The 17,758-nt window shown below is 41.6% G+C and overlaps 1 protein-coding gene across 4 annotated transcripts; it reads right to left on the reverse strand.

The window, feature by feature from the left end:
* Nucleotides 1-7,300: 7,300 nt before the first annotated feature.
* LOC121180416 (retinoblastoma-like protein 2) lies at nucleotides 7,301-17,721 on the reverse strand. Of its 4 annotated transcripts, XM_041035831.1 has the most exons (15): nucleotides 17,541-17,721; nucleotides 17,259-17,323; nucleotides 13,899-14,021; nucleotides 13,255-13,361; nucleotides 12,735-12,838; nucleotides 12,362-12,499; nucleotides 12,011-12,175; nucleotides 11,703-11,772; nucleotides 11,443-11,552; nucleotides 11,141-11,317; nucleotides 10,503-10,574; nucleotides 10,157-10,217; nucleotides 9,504-9,664; nucleotides 9,184-9,348; nucleotides 7,301-9,096 (listed from the first exon to the last, which is right to left on the reverse strand). In XM_041035831.1, the coding sequence occupies exons 3-15, from the start codon at nucleotides 13,970-13,972 to the stop codon at nucleotides 8,863-8,865; spliced, it is 1,638 nt and encodes a 545-aa protein (XP_040891765.1). In that variant the 5' UTR covers nucleotides 13,973-14,021; nucleotides 17,259-17,323; nucleotides 17,541-17,721; the 3' UTR covers nucleotides 7,301-8,862. The 4 variants fall into 4 exon arrangements, with proteins under 4 accessions (XP_040891765.1, XP_040891747.1, XP_040891755.1 ...); XM_041035813.1 differs by lacking the exon at nucleotides 17,259-17,323 and having other exon boundaries at nucleotides 17,541-17,720; XM_041035821.1 differs by lacking the exons at nucleotides 17,259-17,323; nucleotides 17,541-17,721 and adding an exon at nucleotides 14,881-17,241.
* Between the last annotated feature and the right edge of the window lie 37 nt (nucleotides 17,722-17,758).

Below are 17,758 nucleotides of genomic sequence, written 5' to 3' on the forward strand. Positions count from 1 at the left end.
AACATTTACTTGCTGCCGAAGGTCACCCTGACACCTGAGCCGGATGAATAGTCTAAACCGTGATATTTATCTTGAAACCAGTTTCTTCAAATCAGTGTCCTGTGTCATTATTGTACTTGGTGATTATAATCATTCTCGTTCATATACCTGTACAAACACATGGCATTAAGCTGACATGTGGTTAACACTTCAGGATCTGATGGTCGTGTCAACTTTTATGAAAATCTTTTTTTTCAACACATAATAAAGAAACCTATACCCTTCTAAACAACCAGAGATGTGTTGCTGTACCGCAGTGTGAATAATAGGACGGTCTCTGTAGCCTGCAGTCGTGGTGGTGGGGGTAGAGAAGGAGGGGGAGGGGAAGGGGGTGTGGTGGATGGGGGTGGGGTGGGGGGGGTGGTATGGTGGTTGGAATCAGTGACATTCTTCAAGGCCAGTGTAAGATTAAAGACCGGGGCTGTCGTGCCTCTGATCATATATTCACAAAAGATACCCTGTGAAGAACATATCTTTAAAGAGAGGCTGGCTGAAAATAAGACCACTACTTGTGAATATTTGTGGCAGCCCATTATACATGTCATATAAATGGTCTATTACTGAGTAAGGAGATTACACCCCAGAGAGTTTTTTTTAGTTGCCCTTCACATTTTCTGTTTGCTCTCTTTTTTTTTTGGCACAATCCGGTGAGCAACTGCCTCCAGTGGCACAAGTTTGTCCTCTGTTATGTTTTTATGTGTGGATCATGGAACATGTATGTGTAGAGCATGGATCCTAGGTTTGGATTTAGCTGGGAGAGCGCTATCTTTTTTTTTTTTTTTTCTTGATCATATTGAATCACTCCAACATTATAACACTGTGGCACTGGGCTCAAAGATTTAAAAAAAAAAAAGAAGAAGAAGAAAAAAAAAACAGCCTTGGGCATAATGTGCAACCAGGAGCATTTATGCACAAATGAAAAATGTCAATAGTACTTCCTTCCATAATATTGCCTATTTCACTGGCACATAACACTGGCCTGTGACTCATGAACATAAATTCAGCACACACAGTACAGTAAAACGAATAATGATTAATATAACTTTCATCCTGGGTTTGCTTCACTTGGTGTGGCCTTGGGTCCCTTAATAGTCGTGGCAGAGTGGAAAATTTTAATAGCTTGCTATTCTGCATGTCCTTCAAATAAAATGTTTCCATAATGAATTCTCATTGGTAGATATATTTATACATATACTGCACCATAAGCCTTGCCCTTTTTGTGTCTTGCACGAGAGAGTTAATCAAAAAAAACTGTGCTAGATCACAGGATTAGAGCCCCTGAAGAAGGACAGCAAATGGCTTAAGCTGCTGAGAAGTATTAATATAATAATCAAGTGTTTCAGGTTGCTCTTAATTCAATTGTCTCTCTTAACATTTCGCAGCTATGTCAATCAATGTGCCTGCCTTGTCTTTAAAGCAACAGAGGAGTTATCCATTCTGGCACCATTAAAACATCAATGTCTCATTTCTGCTAAATGGCAGAGGAAAGATAATTGGCATGTGTGCCTGCATATTAATTAAATGATAATGAGACGATAAGGCCCCCCTCTCTATCTGCAGGTGTGGAACCACTGATCAATTGGCAGTGAAATGGGGTAAAAATGCGCTTCTTTTATCCCACTACTGAAATTAAAAACCTATTTAGTACCACGTTTTCCAACAAAGTGCTTTTCATTTATCTTCTCTAGCACATTATTCAATCACACTTTCCATTTGTATAATGGTAATATTTTCATGTAATTTCCCACTGCCTCTGAGATGGGTATTTTTGATATACTTTGCGAAATGGCTGTTCCATTCCAGCTCCATTCACTGGCTGGTAATAAACTTACAACCTATATTTCAGATTAAATGTCTTCAGCAAATGGAGCCGGGCTCAGATGTTTCACAACAATGTGCAAAGATCACTTCTGCTCCCTGGTGGCGGCAAGAGGGAACTGCTCCAGTGTTTGCCAATGCCCCCTGGTGGCAAAGATTACAAAGTGCTGGAACATTTTTATAACCCTTGGCAGCATTTCATGATTTGCTTTATAAAGCACTCACTGTGTCTGACTGTCCAAATGAACTGCAGTAACAGTCTTCTGATATGCAGAGCATGCTATCTAGCTGGAGAGCTGCAAGGTACCCACAGCTGAAACATAAGCTGACTATCTTAAAGGCTTGCTGCTTTAGCCTGCAGCACAATTGGAAGCATTTGAAAGAGTGTGTTGTAACTATCAGCCCTGACCAGAGGTGTGTGAGCGCTTCAGAGGAGGAGGAGAGGAGAATGAACATATAACAGCTGTGGAAAACAAACAAAGGCAATGCAAAGTACGCCGCGGGGGCCTGTGCAGAGATCTAAATGAGGGCTAAAAAAGAATATGAAGGCAACACAGGTACACGGGAGCACAACACAGTGTTTCAACCAGTATGTTTATCACAAAGTAGTTTCAGGAATATGAACATGAAAGCTGAATTTCTTGAGAAGTTTGTGTGTTTGTGTGTGTGTGTGTGCGTGTGTGTGGCTGGCCCAGATGACACAGAGGTTGATGGACAGTAGTGCAGCGTCGCTCTCCTCCTGCTGACAGGCCCTCCTTCACCCCGGACAGGCCAATCTGTACACACTGCGACACAGACACACAGAGCCCATCTCAGTCACCACACAGCCCATTTGTCATGTCAGATAGCCTCAGAGAGACGTAGCGGTCAAGTTATAGAGGTGATTGTATCAAAGTGACCCCAATGCGATGGTCATAAATTGCTTGCTTTATGGGGAGGTGCTATATCCATGTTTCACAGATAGAATTGAAAAAAAAAAGCATGAGAGGGCATAGTCAACTGATTGAAGGAAAATGGCAAAACATTTTTTTCAAGCAGAATAACATTTAAGATTTTACGAAAACAGTGGAAACAATTTTTCAGGTAATTTATCATATTTCTTACTTTGAGAAGAATGTAGGGTGATGTGTTGATGACTCTCAGCTGGAGGTTTCTGTTTTTTCGTCTTTGTCTGTTGTTCCATTGGGTTCCTCTGCAGACGCCTCCTTGGTGGAAGTGGCTGTCTTTGGCCTTTCCTCTGGCTTTTCAGAGGGATCTGTCGCTGTGGTCCCCCGGCTTGTGTTGCAACCCATGATTTGCCAAAATCCAAGAGTCTGCGGTGCACTGTTCAGCTGATGGGAGTCCAGAGGCGTATAAAGCGTTAAAACACCGGTCATAACCTTAAAACCTGTATGAGTGTTGTGGACTCAGGTGCTTTTGTTCTCTATGGCAACCTTGAGACCTCCTTTTGAGTTTGGGCACCTGATGTGTGTTGGTTTTATTTCACAAGCCTTTGTCTGCTGGTCGTACTTCCTTTTTGTAATTACCTCCTAAGCAACCCAGGTTGAGAATTAACTCAGTAACATGCCAAAACATGGTTACTGATAAACACTGAAGGGGATTGTGTGTCACTCCCATGGCAGCCATGGTTACCAACTTTCCCACAATGGATGTGCTGGGAGTTTCTGATTTCAGGCAGTCAGAGGAATTTGCGCATTTTATTAATCACCACTCACTTTGAGTCAGATCAGAATCTTACTTACAGGCCTACAGAGTTTTAAGTTAACTAGTTTATGGTGACTGTACTGTTCTCACTCCGTGTGCTATACTTCTGGTATGTTTACGAAGTTAAACAGCCAGCCAAACTCGATTTCCATGAGCCAGGAGTTGAGCGTCCTGCTCCTTTATTAACAATCTTCAAATACGTCAGGTGAAAATTGCGAGTGAAACCGAAAAGAAACAAAGAAAGCTTCAGCATAACATTGCAATGAAGCTGAGCTAGCGCTAACTATAATGCTACGTTAACATACATTTACATATAAAGCTAGAAAATTAGCATTTCTCCGTTTTAACATGTACATCTACAGAGAAAAGTCACTCGACTCCACTTTATCACGTTCACACACATTCAATAATAAACACACTTACAGTCATGCTTTCTGTCGGCAAAAGAAGAATATAGGACACTGGAATACACCATAGACTGTATAAGACATGGACGTAGCACCCGTGACGTCACCCATTGGCTTCGGGGAGTCGGTTTTGTGACCAAACCATGGGCATTTGAGCTGCGCCATCTTGGATTTTAGTGGGAGTGTACTTTCCATATTTGGTGTAGAGGCGGTTACTCTACGGGTCAGCCGGGGTCAGCCGGCCGAGAACCCGGCCACTTAGCTCGGAGCAACCGAGCTAGTTTAAGGCTAATCAGCTAGACTAACAAGCTAAGCGGCAGCTACACGCAGCTACATCCACCACACGACAGTCCCCGAGTCCGACCCGACTATCTCGACTCCGTACGACCGCGACACAAAGCATACAACAGAGATCACAATGTTTGCTGCTGTGTTTTAAACATGACTGTTTCAGATAGAGGGGTTTTAGGTGGAGCTGCAGGGTTTGGTGGAGTTGTGGGGGGAAATTTATTTCTAGCCTATTATTTAACTGTGAAACAATCATTATTATTTCATATTGATCAAATATATTAAAAAGTTAAAACATTATTATTATTATTATTATTGTTATTGTCATTATTAATGATAATGATAAAAAAATAATGATAATAATAATATATTAAAATATTTAATATTTACCAGCTTTCACCGCTGCCTCCACCCACTATCCACTTACAGTTACAGCAGCACACAAACAACAGCAGCCGCTTACTGACAGAGCTGCTCTGTCCATGCAATGTCGGACTTTTTAAACAGAAAAATGAGACGAAATAAAATTGTAGCCTAGTATTCCCACAATAAACGGACTCTGAGATGTGCAGCAGCGTTCTTAACATTATCCACTCCGGTCCTCTATCTGTATCAGCAGCAACCATAAATCGGCAATGAAGTCATAAGCCAGCGGCAAAATATGCTGGTACATGCTAAGTAGTGCAAACATCCAGGTAAAATAGTGAGAAATTTACTTACCGAAAAAACTGCAACACAGACTCCTTAGACCAGGGGTGGGCAAACTGTTCCACGAAAGGCCAGTGTGGCTGCAGGTTTTTGTTCCAACCAAGCAGCAGCACACCAGACTTGACTCATTTAATCAACTGATCTCAGTCTTCAGACAGTTGATTGGTGCTCTTCATTGGCCACTCACTCCTTGGAGCTTGGCTCTGTTTTAGTAGCACAACATCTCTAGGTTGCAGATTGTGACGCGGTTCCAGAACTCATTCCCCAGCGCTTGAACTTGTCTCCACTGGCATCTTAGGAGATCCTTTCCTGTGAAGTTTCCAGGTGGGGCAGGTAAGCCTGGCTTCTGGGTCAAGAGCATGTTAGGGGAAAGCAAGATTGAAGAAGAGGGATCAGATGAAACAGGTATCAAGGGCCGTGCATTAATTATAGCTGACACCTCCGCCGTCAAAGTACAAAGCACATCATGTGTTAGACGAGTGTGTTTGTTTTCCAAAAGCATAGAGTCCAGGATTCTGCGTATCACACCAATCATGCGTTCCCACACACCTCCCATGTGGGACGCATGTGGGGGGTTGAACTTCCATGTGCAGCCATTACAACGGAGGTACCTCAGGACTCTGGACTGCTGTTCAGCTGGACATTCCATGCCCAACTCTGAGCTGGCCGCAACAAAGTTGGTACCTCTGTCTGACAAGAGCTGCTTTGCTGGCCCTCTCACTGCAAAGAACCTTCGCAAGGCGTTAATGCAGCTGGTAGCATCCAGAGATTCAGACTTCGATATGAACACCTCTGATGCTCATACACGTGAACAGAATGGCCCACCTTTTGCTTTGCGCTGCACCTCCTCGAGTGCGACGGGTGACCACTGTCCATGGTCCAAACACATCGAGTCCCACAAAGGTGAAAGGTAGGGACGTATCAGGACGCTCTGGTGGGACGTCAGCCATTTTCTGCACTTCTAATTTCCCTCGGAGCTTTCGACACATTACACAGTGATGCAAAACTGAGCTGATTAGCTTTTTGGCTCCAACAATCCACAGTCCAGCTGCTCTGACTGCTCCTTCTGTGAACTTTCACCTTTGGTGTTTCACTTTCATGTGCTAATGCTCTACGAGCAGTCTGGTGACATGACTGTGCTTTGGGAGGATGACTGGATTTTTTACCTCTGATTCAAGAGAGGCGTGTTGCAGGCGTCCCCCAACTCTCAACAGACCTTCACTTAAGAAGGGGTCAAGGTTCAAGATTTGGCTTGAATTAGGAATTTCTCCACTGGATTGGAGAGCAGCAAATTCATCGGGGGTATGCATCCCATTGAACAACCTCAAGGATGAGTTTCTTTGCAGCTGCAAGTTCTTCAGGAGTGTGAGGCTTGCTGCATTGATGCCATCCTTTGCACATGTGTGTTAACTTATCAGTGGAACTCAACTTGTGAGAACGGGCCTGATGAATCAAGAGTGCAACGGCTCTCAGCAAGGAGCAAGTCTCCTCACTTTAATATGGGTGGCAAGAGCAACTACGTGCAGCCTGACTTCCTTATCTTTTTCAGGGTTTATCAGTTCAAAGAGCTCCTCCCTTTCAGGTTGTGAAATCAACAATCCATCATTGGAGGATTGTTGACATGTGGGGAAGGACACTGACTGTATCACCTCCATGGGTCATTTGGTGGCTCAGGTGTGAGTGTATTAGCTGTGTTCATGTGCCCGTTCTTTAAGGGTGGAGAGGTGTACTCTTCTCCTTTGATTATTGGTGATATATTTAGAGTGGGATTCCTCACATGTGGCAATGCACCATTGTGTGCTGGAGGAGGTGGTGCTGTAATGTGTTTGGCACTGCACATATTCTTGAGTCCTCTGCTGGGCTACTTGAGGCAACAAAGTGCTTCTCACACTTTGTGCATCTTCATGTTCCATGGCTGCAGGTGCTTCCTTTTCAATTTCCAAAGCTTCTAGATCTGCTTCTAGTGTGGCCTTTTCTAGATCTAGCCTGGCTTTCTCCTTTTTAATTTGCAGCTGTTTTTTAGAATAGGCTGCTTTGGTGAGTGCAGCTTCAGCTGAGGCTCTAGCTCTGGCGACTGCTTCCATAACTGAGGATCTTGAAGAGAGTTTAGAGCTAGCTCTTGATGCTGACTTAACTGAATACTTGGAAGGAGATGAACTCTTAAGGCTAGCTTCTGACTTAGCTTCCTCATCTTCAACAATAGCTGCGAAGTCAGGGTCCATGGCGGCGACTGTATTTCTCTTTTCACCCACTGACGAACTGGCTTTTCACTGTACTGTTCTCACTCCATGTGCTATACTTCTGGTATGTTTACGAAGTTAAACAGCCAGCCAAACTCGATTTCCACGAGCCAGGAGTTGAGCGTCCTGCTCCTTTATTAACAATCTTCAAATACGTCACGTGAAAATTGCGAGTGAAACTGAAAAGAAACAAAGGAAGCTTCAGCATAACATTGCAATGAAGCTTAGCTAGCGCTAACTATAAAGCTACGTTAACATACATTTACATATAAAGCTAGAAAATTAGCATTTCAACGCCCAAGAATGGCTAGTCGTTAGCCGCTAATTCGCGCTCCGTTTTAACATGTACATCTACAGAGAAAAGTCACTCGACTCCACTTTATCACGTTCACACACATTCAATAATAAACATACTTACAGCCATGCTTTCTGTCGGCAAAAGAAGAATATAGGACACCGGAATACACACATTGATGTTTTAACGTTCTGAGCGCAGAGATCTCTCGTATCCCATAATGCATTTCGTATAACGTCCGCCTTTTCAAAATAAAAGCCCAAATTCAAGTACATGTAAAAATAACATCCATTGAAAAAACTTTAACTACCATTCTAAATATTTGCCCTGAGAATTTATAACAAAACAACTTCTATCATAACGTGAACTAGAGGGCAGAACAGTGACACACAAAGTATTTCAGTTTCAATTCTTTAAAAAGAAAAAGGTAAAATGCAGATTTAATTTAGAGAAACTCAGAAGATGAATAAGAAAACAGTCTTCTGTCATGCAAGACATTGTGTGCATCATTCAGTGAAGGTCAAACATCCAAATGAAGCAGTAACAAGCAAAACACTTTCCTTAGTGGAGGGGGACAGATTTTTTTTTAGTTTCATAAATCTGTCTTTATAATTCAAGCGCCATTGGCTAGCAGGTCTGAATGAAGTTTTAATGCTAACACACAAACTTCATTCCAGTGAAGAAGTGAAAAATCATGTTTCACTCTGTTTTCCACAGTCTCAGCTTAGCTTTTAAAAGTTTTAAATATATTCAACAAAATGTCATGACAGGATAAAAAACATGAAGAACACATTAAAGGTTAATTTAGAGTTGCTTGCACTGAACACTGAGAATTCCCCCACACCACACACAAACACACACACACCTAATCAGAATCAAGTCATTCAGAATAAGGCGTTCATGCAGGTCACAGACACTGGTGAAGCTTGACATATGTGCTCTGAAGGGCAGATAAGCTTGTCCCACACTAACACCAGTTTTAGGTAACATCCTCTCTCAGTCTAGCTTTTATTTATCCACCAGAAAGTCGACTGAGCACTCTGCAATCATGCACCCCTTCAAAGCCATACAACGTCACCCACTTCCACAATCTTCTGCCATTGGTCATTGAGCTGGAGGTCAAGTGTCTCAGTCATGGACAATTCTAGACAGAATTGCTGGGGTTAAAAAACAGTGCGGAGCAAAAGAGCAAAAAGGCGCAATTTCAGCACAGACTGCAGACAGCGCTTCCAGCTGACAAAGAACTTGGCTTGAAGGAATTCTTAACAGACAGGAAGACAAAGCTGCTCTGTGCTTTCCACTGACACCTGACATTGTTGTTACAGTTTCAGAAGTAGAGTGAGACCTCATGCTCCTCTCTGCTCTAGTGCAGGTTAGGCTTAGTAACTGGAGAAGTCTGGTCCTGGGTCTGATTTCTTCTGGTGACGTGATTGTTCCCCACATTCCTTAGTCGTCTCTGCCAGGCTGACTGATAGTCCAAACAAAGCCTTTTGGCTGAAGGACCATCTTCTCCTTCCTCCTGATCCAGTAGCACCTCATAGCATCTCCTGTTGGGCGTCCTGCCCGTTTTGATCATGTTGTTGATCGCACGCAGATGCTGCCAAAACAGGAAGGAAATCTAGATTGTACAAAGTTTAAGCAATATAATTTCAAGAAAACAATGACAAACATTACGTCCACAGACCTCCGGTGGACTTGAGTTGAAGTAGTAGCTCAGCCCGGTTGTACAAGGGGAGGGGGTTTCAGAGCTGTGCAGTGAAACATAGATGGAGGGGCTGCTGGACAGCTTGTGTCTGCGAGGAGATGCTTTCCACTGTTGAGGGTACGGAGACAAAGGAGGAGTATCACCCTGCATAAAAGTTACACAGCATGAGTTAGAGATGAAGTATTACATTATACATCTCCATGAATTGGCTTTTTGGGACCAAAGCATGTTACCCATCCTCTCTTGTTCAGTTTGGTCAAACATCAGCAAAATTCAGACTCCAAAAATGGTTCACTTACCCCAGGGGTCACGGCAAACTGCTTGGCAAAGTGCTGCATCTGTGTTGAGTAAACCTGGTTGTAAAAGTAGATAAGATTGCCCCTCTTCTCCTCACAGGGTCCTGGGTAATGTGCTGATGGTGTGTTGGGAGTCAGGATACTGTTCCCGTGGTCTCCATTATCTGTAATCAACCATATAATAAAATAATATGTGATAAAATAAATCTCTCCTAATCTTAAAATGACATTGTCTTCTCTTACTCTACCGATATCATGCAGGTAATATATTTTGAATTATTGTGGTTACTTATGTGTCTATTTTTTTATGCAGTGAAGAAATGTTATTTATGTAGCTCTCTGATTACATAATACTTGACTTATTGCTGACCCTGGATATGCTGTGTACGGAAGAGGTTCAGTAAAAGGAAACGTGGTGGTAGTGGAGCCAAATGGCAGACATGGGAAAATTTGAATTATTAATCCATCACTTGTTTTCCTGTGGCTGTGAAAGAGGAAGTGTTTCATTCGGGCAAACAGGGTGTGTCTATGTCAGCGCAATAATCTGTTACTAAATTAACTCATTTAAAAATATCAAGTAAAAATCCTTCAGTGACTAAAAGGCTAAGCATACAGGCACAGTTATATTTATGAATTCATACTAAAGGGCTTCTTACTGTTTGTTTCAGTGGGAGAATTTTCCATGTTTTCTCCTGATATCAGCACATTTTTGCAGACCTGAGGACAGAGACAGGCTGTTCATAGATATTGAACCAACGCAGCCATAAAACCTCAAATTAATTAACACGACGCTTAACATCTAGTAGTTTGACGACACAGTGTTAATTTTCAGTAACAACTTTAGGTCTGTGTATGAACCACTCTGTTTTGTTTATTGGTCAAAGGTGACAAGATTGACTGAAGTGGCTTGAGACACAGTTTTTGCAGTCAGGTCACACATGTTACTACAGGTTAAGGAGCTGAGCCGGCTGTGCACTGAAGAGATGGCAGGAATGAACTTACACTTTTTCTGGCATTTGGCTGAGACTTGTAGCACTTCATTATGTGCTTGAAGGGTATCTCCACCTTGGTAATCTGTAAAAGCAGTGCAAAAAGTTGATAACATTAATTTGTAAAGAAAGGTTATTGATCAGCAATAAACTTTCTGTGAGGGGTGGCAGTGTAATAGCAGAATAAGTAAAAGTTAATGTTATTATATTATATTGTTTCACTGAGCTCCTTATTCTGGCAGCTGAGATTTTAATAAATCAACATTATTGCATCATCAATGAAAAAAATATGCAGCAGGTATGTGAGAATATTTAGTCACTTAAGCACAACAAGTGTGTAACATGAACATGTTTTTCTGTGTTTCCAACTCATTGTCAAATAATCACAGTTATTTGTGCTGTTACAATACAACACCAATATTGTCTGCCTTGCCAGAAAAATCTGCCTGGATGAATAAATATTCATGCCGGTGACATTTATCACATCAGGGCAGCACACCACAGCAGCCAGACAGTGTAAAATCGTGAACTGGATTAACCTTTAAAAACCTGTCTGGCTCATTTTTAATACTTCTTGACCTCATAACACAGACAGAGAAGGAAATCCCTGCATATATACCCAAGTGATCTCTCGGTCATATCAAGGCCCACCTTTGCTATGATGTAGATGGCACACATGAGCAGTTGGTCCAGGTGACGGTCCAGCATGAGGAGGGTGCAGTGGACCAGAGAGTACTCAAAACAGGTCCAGATCTTCAACCGCAGCTCATCAGAGATGCCCAGTGTGGAACACATCTCTCTCAGACGTTTGCCCATCAAGCTGTAAACCTGAGGCAAAGAGGAAACATGACCACACCAAACGTATAACAATAAACATCCAATAACTGTTGCCATAGAACAGAAAAATCATTTAATACACTAGCAGACTGTTATGGTGTGGCTGAGCAGCTGACCTTGCGAGCAAACAGATGGAGGGGGTTGCTTCTCTGAGGCTTGTTTGCAGCTGACGGGGAACGCTGTTGGTCAGTGCTGGCAGAAAGGTCAGCTCCCAAACCGACATCCACTGGCAAAAACAGAGCTGACCAGTCAGTTGATAATAACAACACCGAAGCCAATTTGGAATTAAAGTGTCTAATAAATGAAGAAATGTATTATTAATGTGATAAATGTAATAGAATTAGAAAAAAGGAGCCTTAAAACACAGAGTTTATACCTCCTGGTAGGTTTGGATCAGGTTGCAAGTCTGTTTTCTTCGGCTCCTCAAGCTGTGCAGGAGGCATCACCTACATATGACACAAAGCCCTCATTAAAGCCACGTATGTGTAAAGTAACACTGCAGCGCTTCTGATGTTTTGATAGAGATCCATTTTACCTTCATGCCGTTGCAAGGAAAAAGAAAATTAAATCCTATTTCTAATTGAATCCCACTCAGAAATTAATTTCACCTTGAGAGAACCTTGAGTATAAAATCTTAAATAACCCCTGGTGCCAGGTGAAGAATTTTTGTGTGTTATTGCCAACCTGTTGGCAGGTTGGCAGATGGCCCTCGTTGGCTTTGATTTCTTCCCACAGCGGTGAGTCTCTGGTCCAGGCCAAGCTCTCCAGAACTTCCTCTTCCACTCGGGCGAGGTGTTTGACAACAGCATAAGGCAGTCCCACTTCAGCCCGCAGCACCAGCTCAATCACCTGTCACAGCACAGGAAAACAACTGTCAAAGTTAAAAGGGGCAGAGGAGACAAATCCCGGACCAGATGTTAAACTATCTGTAAAAAGGTGTGGTGGAATTTTCTCTTTTAATATGTACACATAGACAGGTATACACTAATTGTAGACATACAATATATATGAGGTTATCATTGCTGGGAAACAAACCCTCCAGAAGTGGTATGGTGCCATCTTTAAGATCTGGAGGAGCAGGGGGAAATCACATGAAAGACAGTTTGAATATATTGAAATCTCCAGGCAGCAGGCCACCAGACAGCACTGGATAAGGTCATTCTCCAAGATGCCCTGTAACAAACACATCACTTGTTTTACTTCAAAACAAGAATGTAAAAAAAATAAAATAAAAAATGAATAGAGATCAATACTTTGATTTTTGATTTTAGATTTTAGGCTCAAGAGGTATATATCATTACAAACTGTTCAAACTGACTGTTCATATAGAGCCCCTAATAGGAACAAAACCTTAATGTGAGACTCAATAGCAGTTCCAGATGTGGCCAGAGGAGGGCGGTACACTCACTGAGATGTCACTGACGCCCAGCCTTTTCCTCTCTTGACTGACCAGGTGCTCTAGGATCCTGTAATACCAGAACCTGGCCTCACAGCAGCACTTTGCTGCCAACTCTGTGAAAAATATCCCATGGATTATATGACATGTGTCAACAGAAAGGGCTTTATTCAGAGTTTGATACCTATCATTAAAAACAGCCTGCTCTGTAATTATGAGGGGATTTAAGGTACTGTAGGTGAGTAGACAGGAGTTTCCTGCCTTGCTAAAAGACTTGCTGTTGCTGATAGAACATGTGAATAGAACATGTGAAAAGTGTTTAGTGACTGGCTGATGCTGGCACTGCCCATTATAAAAATCTGGGCTGTAAACTAGTGATACAGTGAAGGCCATAGTTCTCTGTCCGTTTACTTAATGTAATAATGTTTCCAAAAACTGTAATGAAAGCCATCATTGAACATTTTTCCCCAACATTTAAGTGACCATCCCATCCCCCTGTCCCATATTTGAATCACTTAATATGTTTGTGTACCTTTGGTCTCCTCATTTCCTTCATTGTGCCTGTGGTGTAGCAGAAACTTGTGGAGCATATGTTTCAGCCTCTCTTTAATTGCCTCGGTTGGATCTGTGGAGCAGGCCCTGAATCAGAGGAATCGTGGCAGGATTAGGACCAGATTTTGAAAAAAAATAAAATAAAATGTACTGGAGTTGTTGGTTGGAAAACATTTTAAAAGTAAATAAAAGGCCACACACTGCAATTGTAAAAACTTTTAAAGAATTTAAAGAGTGCCCAGAAACCTCCTCAAATAAACATAATGTTTACACATAGTGAAACAGACCTTTGTCTCGATGCAAACCCCACCCTTTGCACCCTTTACGCACAATACACCAGATGTTAAATACAGTAAGTAAGTAACCCTTGTTAAATTTATGGTTGATGTCAGAAGCCAGCATACGTGCAAGAGTTAGATGGTAGACTGATACTGCAGTGATATTACAGACACAGTGTTCCCAACAAAGACAACGTGACACTGTTAAAATATCTCAGGACTGTTTATTACAACTATCAGTTATAGTGTGTGTGAGCCACTACATGCTGTATAACAACATACAACACACACACACACACACAAAGTGGCCACGGTACGATTAGTACTGTGAGACTGTAGAGCTAACCTAAACATAGCGATCAGGTGGTCACTGGGACCAAACCTCGGCTTTTCCGGGTTGCCTGGAGGCTCTGTTGCCATGGTGACCCTCACACTCGCACAGGATGAGAATCAAAGCAGGAACAGGCACCTACGCACAGATTGAGCACAAAAAAAAAAAAACACTGCAGTACAGTACAATATGTGATCAACTCAAGTCAATAAACTACTGATTTAATTAATAAAAACAGAAATAATCAGATAAGAGGTAAAGTGTGTCATTTTTTCTCTTTATTCAATCTAACACTATTTTATAATAAACTAGGCCTAATGAAAACAGTCAGAACAAGATTTTGTTGCATCAGCTTGCAAAGATCACAGTAGTTTAGCGGTATGGAAAGAAAAACACAAAAAGGTAAAAAATAAATAAAATAACATAAAATAAAATAAAATAAAATAAAAAAATTGGCTACCAGCTCGTCTAAGACTGTAATTTCTCCTACTTGGTCTAGCTTCACGTTTAGAGTAGAGAAATGGGGGCATCTGTCCTCTGATCAAACTCTCAACAAGAAAGTGAGAAGACAAACTGTTCCTTTTAGTCTGGAGTTTAGGTTGATTTCACTGCATATTCTAGAAAAAAAATTAAAATGTAAATGTTTAATGATGCCACTAGCTGTGTTGGTAGCCTTGCCACGAACAGCTACACGTTGCCTCGCTGCTGTTCATTTACCAAAATCATCTGTACTTCCTGTTCTCAGCTAGCAATTCGGTTAAGTCACACATGTTACTGTACATCTTAGATCATGTTAAACTTCACAAACACGGCCGACAACTCCACTCTGGTAGACAATTTACAATGTACAAATATAAAATACAGCTGACATGTTTACTGTTTAGATTAGAAAATGGTGACTGTTGACTGAGTTGCCACGTTGTGTCTAACAAAATGACCATTTTAGATGCCAGAGAACGGTAAACAAATAATATAATGAAACAAAAACCAAGCCTACCGTGACAGTGCACGTTCTAGTATCAGCTCAACAACAGCATTAAGAGAACTTGTCAAACAGCTTGTTTTAGGCTGAACGGACCACGTTATGTTCTTTGTCAGCTTCCGTTTAAGGGGTTTTTGTCCTCGTGCTGTATGACGTGAAAAAAATGATTGCACGTGGCTGCAGAAGTTATGTGTCACCCCCAAAACTTTCACAGAATTACAAAAAAGTATTTTTACAGCTGTACTGGTACTAAGCAAAAGTTTTTAATACTCCTTCTTTCAATGGTAGAGGCCCCCATTCTACCTCAACCATTTCAATCTACGTGTTTGTGTGTGTGTGTGTGTGTGTGTGTGTGTTTGCTGTCCTTCCTGAATGGAGACTCTGTTCCTCTAATCATTCCCACATGTGCTGTTTATCATTCTGAGTAACTGTCCTCACTGAGTCAGACGGACCTCAGTCTCCAGTGTCTGCAGACATGTGGTGATAGGTGTGTGTGTTTGTGTGTGTGTGTGCGTGCCTGAGATACGGAGCTGACACGCTGTAAGGAAGTTGATAGAGTTTGCAGAGTGTGGAGAAAGACTGAATAGTGTGTCTTCATCAAAATTCATGTTTCTTTTTTTTTTTTTTTACAACTGATGTTTTGTTTTTGTGGTTTTGTCCACCAAGCCTCTGTAGTGTCTGTATGGGGTTAGACACCATGTGTGCAAGACACTGCAGAGTTACAGCATGGCATTGTTGCAATGGAACTTGAACATTTTTTTGTGGCAGTTAACAAGATATTTGCCTGTTGTGGCCATTTTGAGTCCATCATTGTTTAAACATAGGAAAAAAAAAAAAAGGATTTTTCCAAATGAAGTCATCTGCCCGCCAGTTATTTTCTTTCTTTAGGAGATACTGGAAAAGTTACATCAGTCTTGTTGTCTGCTGTTAATAGCTAAGTAGACTTTCTTACTGTAAACATGCGTTAGTCCACACACACACAGGCTGGTATCCTAACCAACAACCAAGGAACACCTTAGGAATTACCATTTATGTCGAGGGAAAAAGTGGCCTCAGTGCTGAACTAGTTTCTTGATGACTCACAACTGTACTCTGTTGCATTCAAAACTCCAAGTAGCTTGTGTCTCAGGCTGCACCTATTGATTACTTTGTATCAGCTGCTGATTATTTTCTTGATTAACTGCAAAATTGTTTGGCCTATGAAATGTCAGAAGATAGTGAAAAACGTACTACTAAAGATACTCAGTTATTTATCATGTAAAATGCAGAAAAGCTGAAAGTCCTCGCACAGAAGCTGGTACTGGGTAGTGTTTGGTATTTTTCCTGACTCAAGCGATTAATCGGTTATCAAAATGTTGACAATTATTTTTTTTTTTTTTTTTTTTATGCCGATCAACTAAAGACTAGAATTAGTAGAGTAGCTGCTGACGCCCTAATTCTGACATTCATTTTAATTATTTGCATCATTTTCAGTTCAGATGAGGTGATGGATTTTTCGACTGCTGGTCTAATTCCAGGTTTTTCCACTAAGAAAAGAATTAACTGAGTCACTAAAATAAACAAGGCAGTGCCTGTAGAGAAGAGACACTGGCACTTATATAAAAGATACCTCATCACCAAAGCATCAGTAATTTCCAACAGATTTATCTCACGTAAAACGACAGCGTCTCACACTGAAGAAGTAACCAGTGTCTGTGTGGAAGTTTCCTGACTCGTTTCCACAGCTGCAGGTGTTAGACCAGTTATTTCGCTGTTGCTAGACAACAAATACAACCAAGACAGAGAAACAGGAACTTGGAAGTATCACTATCAGTACGCAGCTCCTCATGCATGTGAATCGTGTCGTGTTCAGCATGAACCTCCAGGCCCTGCCCCCTGCACTACTGCTTCAAAATGCCCTGAAGTGTTTATCCTCCTTTGACACCTGATAGATAAACGTGCTATTACAAAAGAGTTCCAGTGCCAGAAAATGGAGATCGCAGGAAAGTCTGTCAGCAGAGAGTGATAAACTTTACTAAAACAGCAAAAAAATAACTTCCATTGACTTTTTAACTCAACCAAATCTGTGCATGTAATCCTCATGATCTAACTCACTCTGTCTTTTGTCTTTAATATCATATGTAAAGCAGCCCGTCTGTGCTTTACACAAAGGAAACATCTTTTTCTATAATGCTCTACATGTCTGTTTGATGTTTTTGTTTGGCTGGAATCTTGATAATAAATCATAAATCTGAATGCATTGAGAATAATGTATAAACTGCGGCCAATTTATTTGGGTCACACCCACTTCCTGTTTCCTCCAGGCTGGTCTTCACTGACAGAAGTTAAATCAAACTAGGCCTTACTTTCACTTTTAGACACATGGTAGACATTTAAGTGGCACTTTACTTAACTGTGGATTCATTTTGTTGTTTTTGTTCTTCGATAACACTCAGCTGTTCAGGGCATCAAGGCCTGGCTACAACAGAGTTATTTACAATAGTCAGTTATTGAATGTGCAGATTGTCGTGCAGCGTTCAGTTGTAGCTTTTTGCACATGGAGATGATGTCAGTGTTACGTTTTGATTGAAGCTGTCAGCTGACAATTGGTGGCATTTGTCTTGTCACTTCATCTACGCTGAACCTTTGACATACTGTACACACAAGAAAACAAAACTCAGAAACACGTCACCTACCTCGTTACAGTGAGGCTTTAGGAGCCAGACTGAGGGTCTGCTGGTCTAAGACTCCTGCCACGAGCGTGTGTGTGTTCCTCTGATGTCCGGCTGGCAGCTGTGGAGAGGTGCAGCATAGTTCACAGCAGTCAACCTGCTGCTCTGCAGGCTGAGGAAGTTCAGCCCATTGGCCTCTGACAAGCCCCAACTTGTCATCTGTGTGTGGTTGCTATGATAAG

Source organism: Toxotes jaculatrix, chromosome 1 (assembly GCF_017976425.1).
Source record: "Toxotes jaculatrix isolate fToxJac2 chromosome 1, fToxJac2.pri, whole genome shotgun sequence".
Lineage (NCBI taxonomy): Eukaryota > Metazoa > Chordata > Actinopteri > Toxotidae > Toxotes > Toxotes jaculatrix.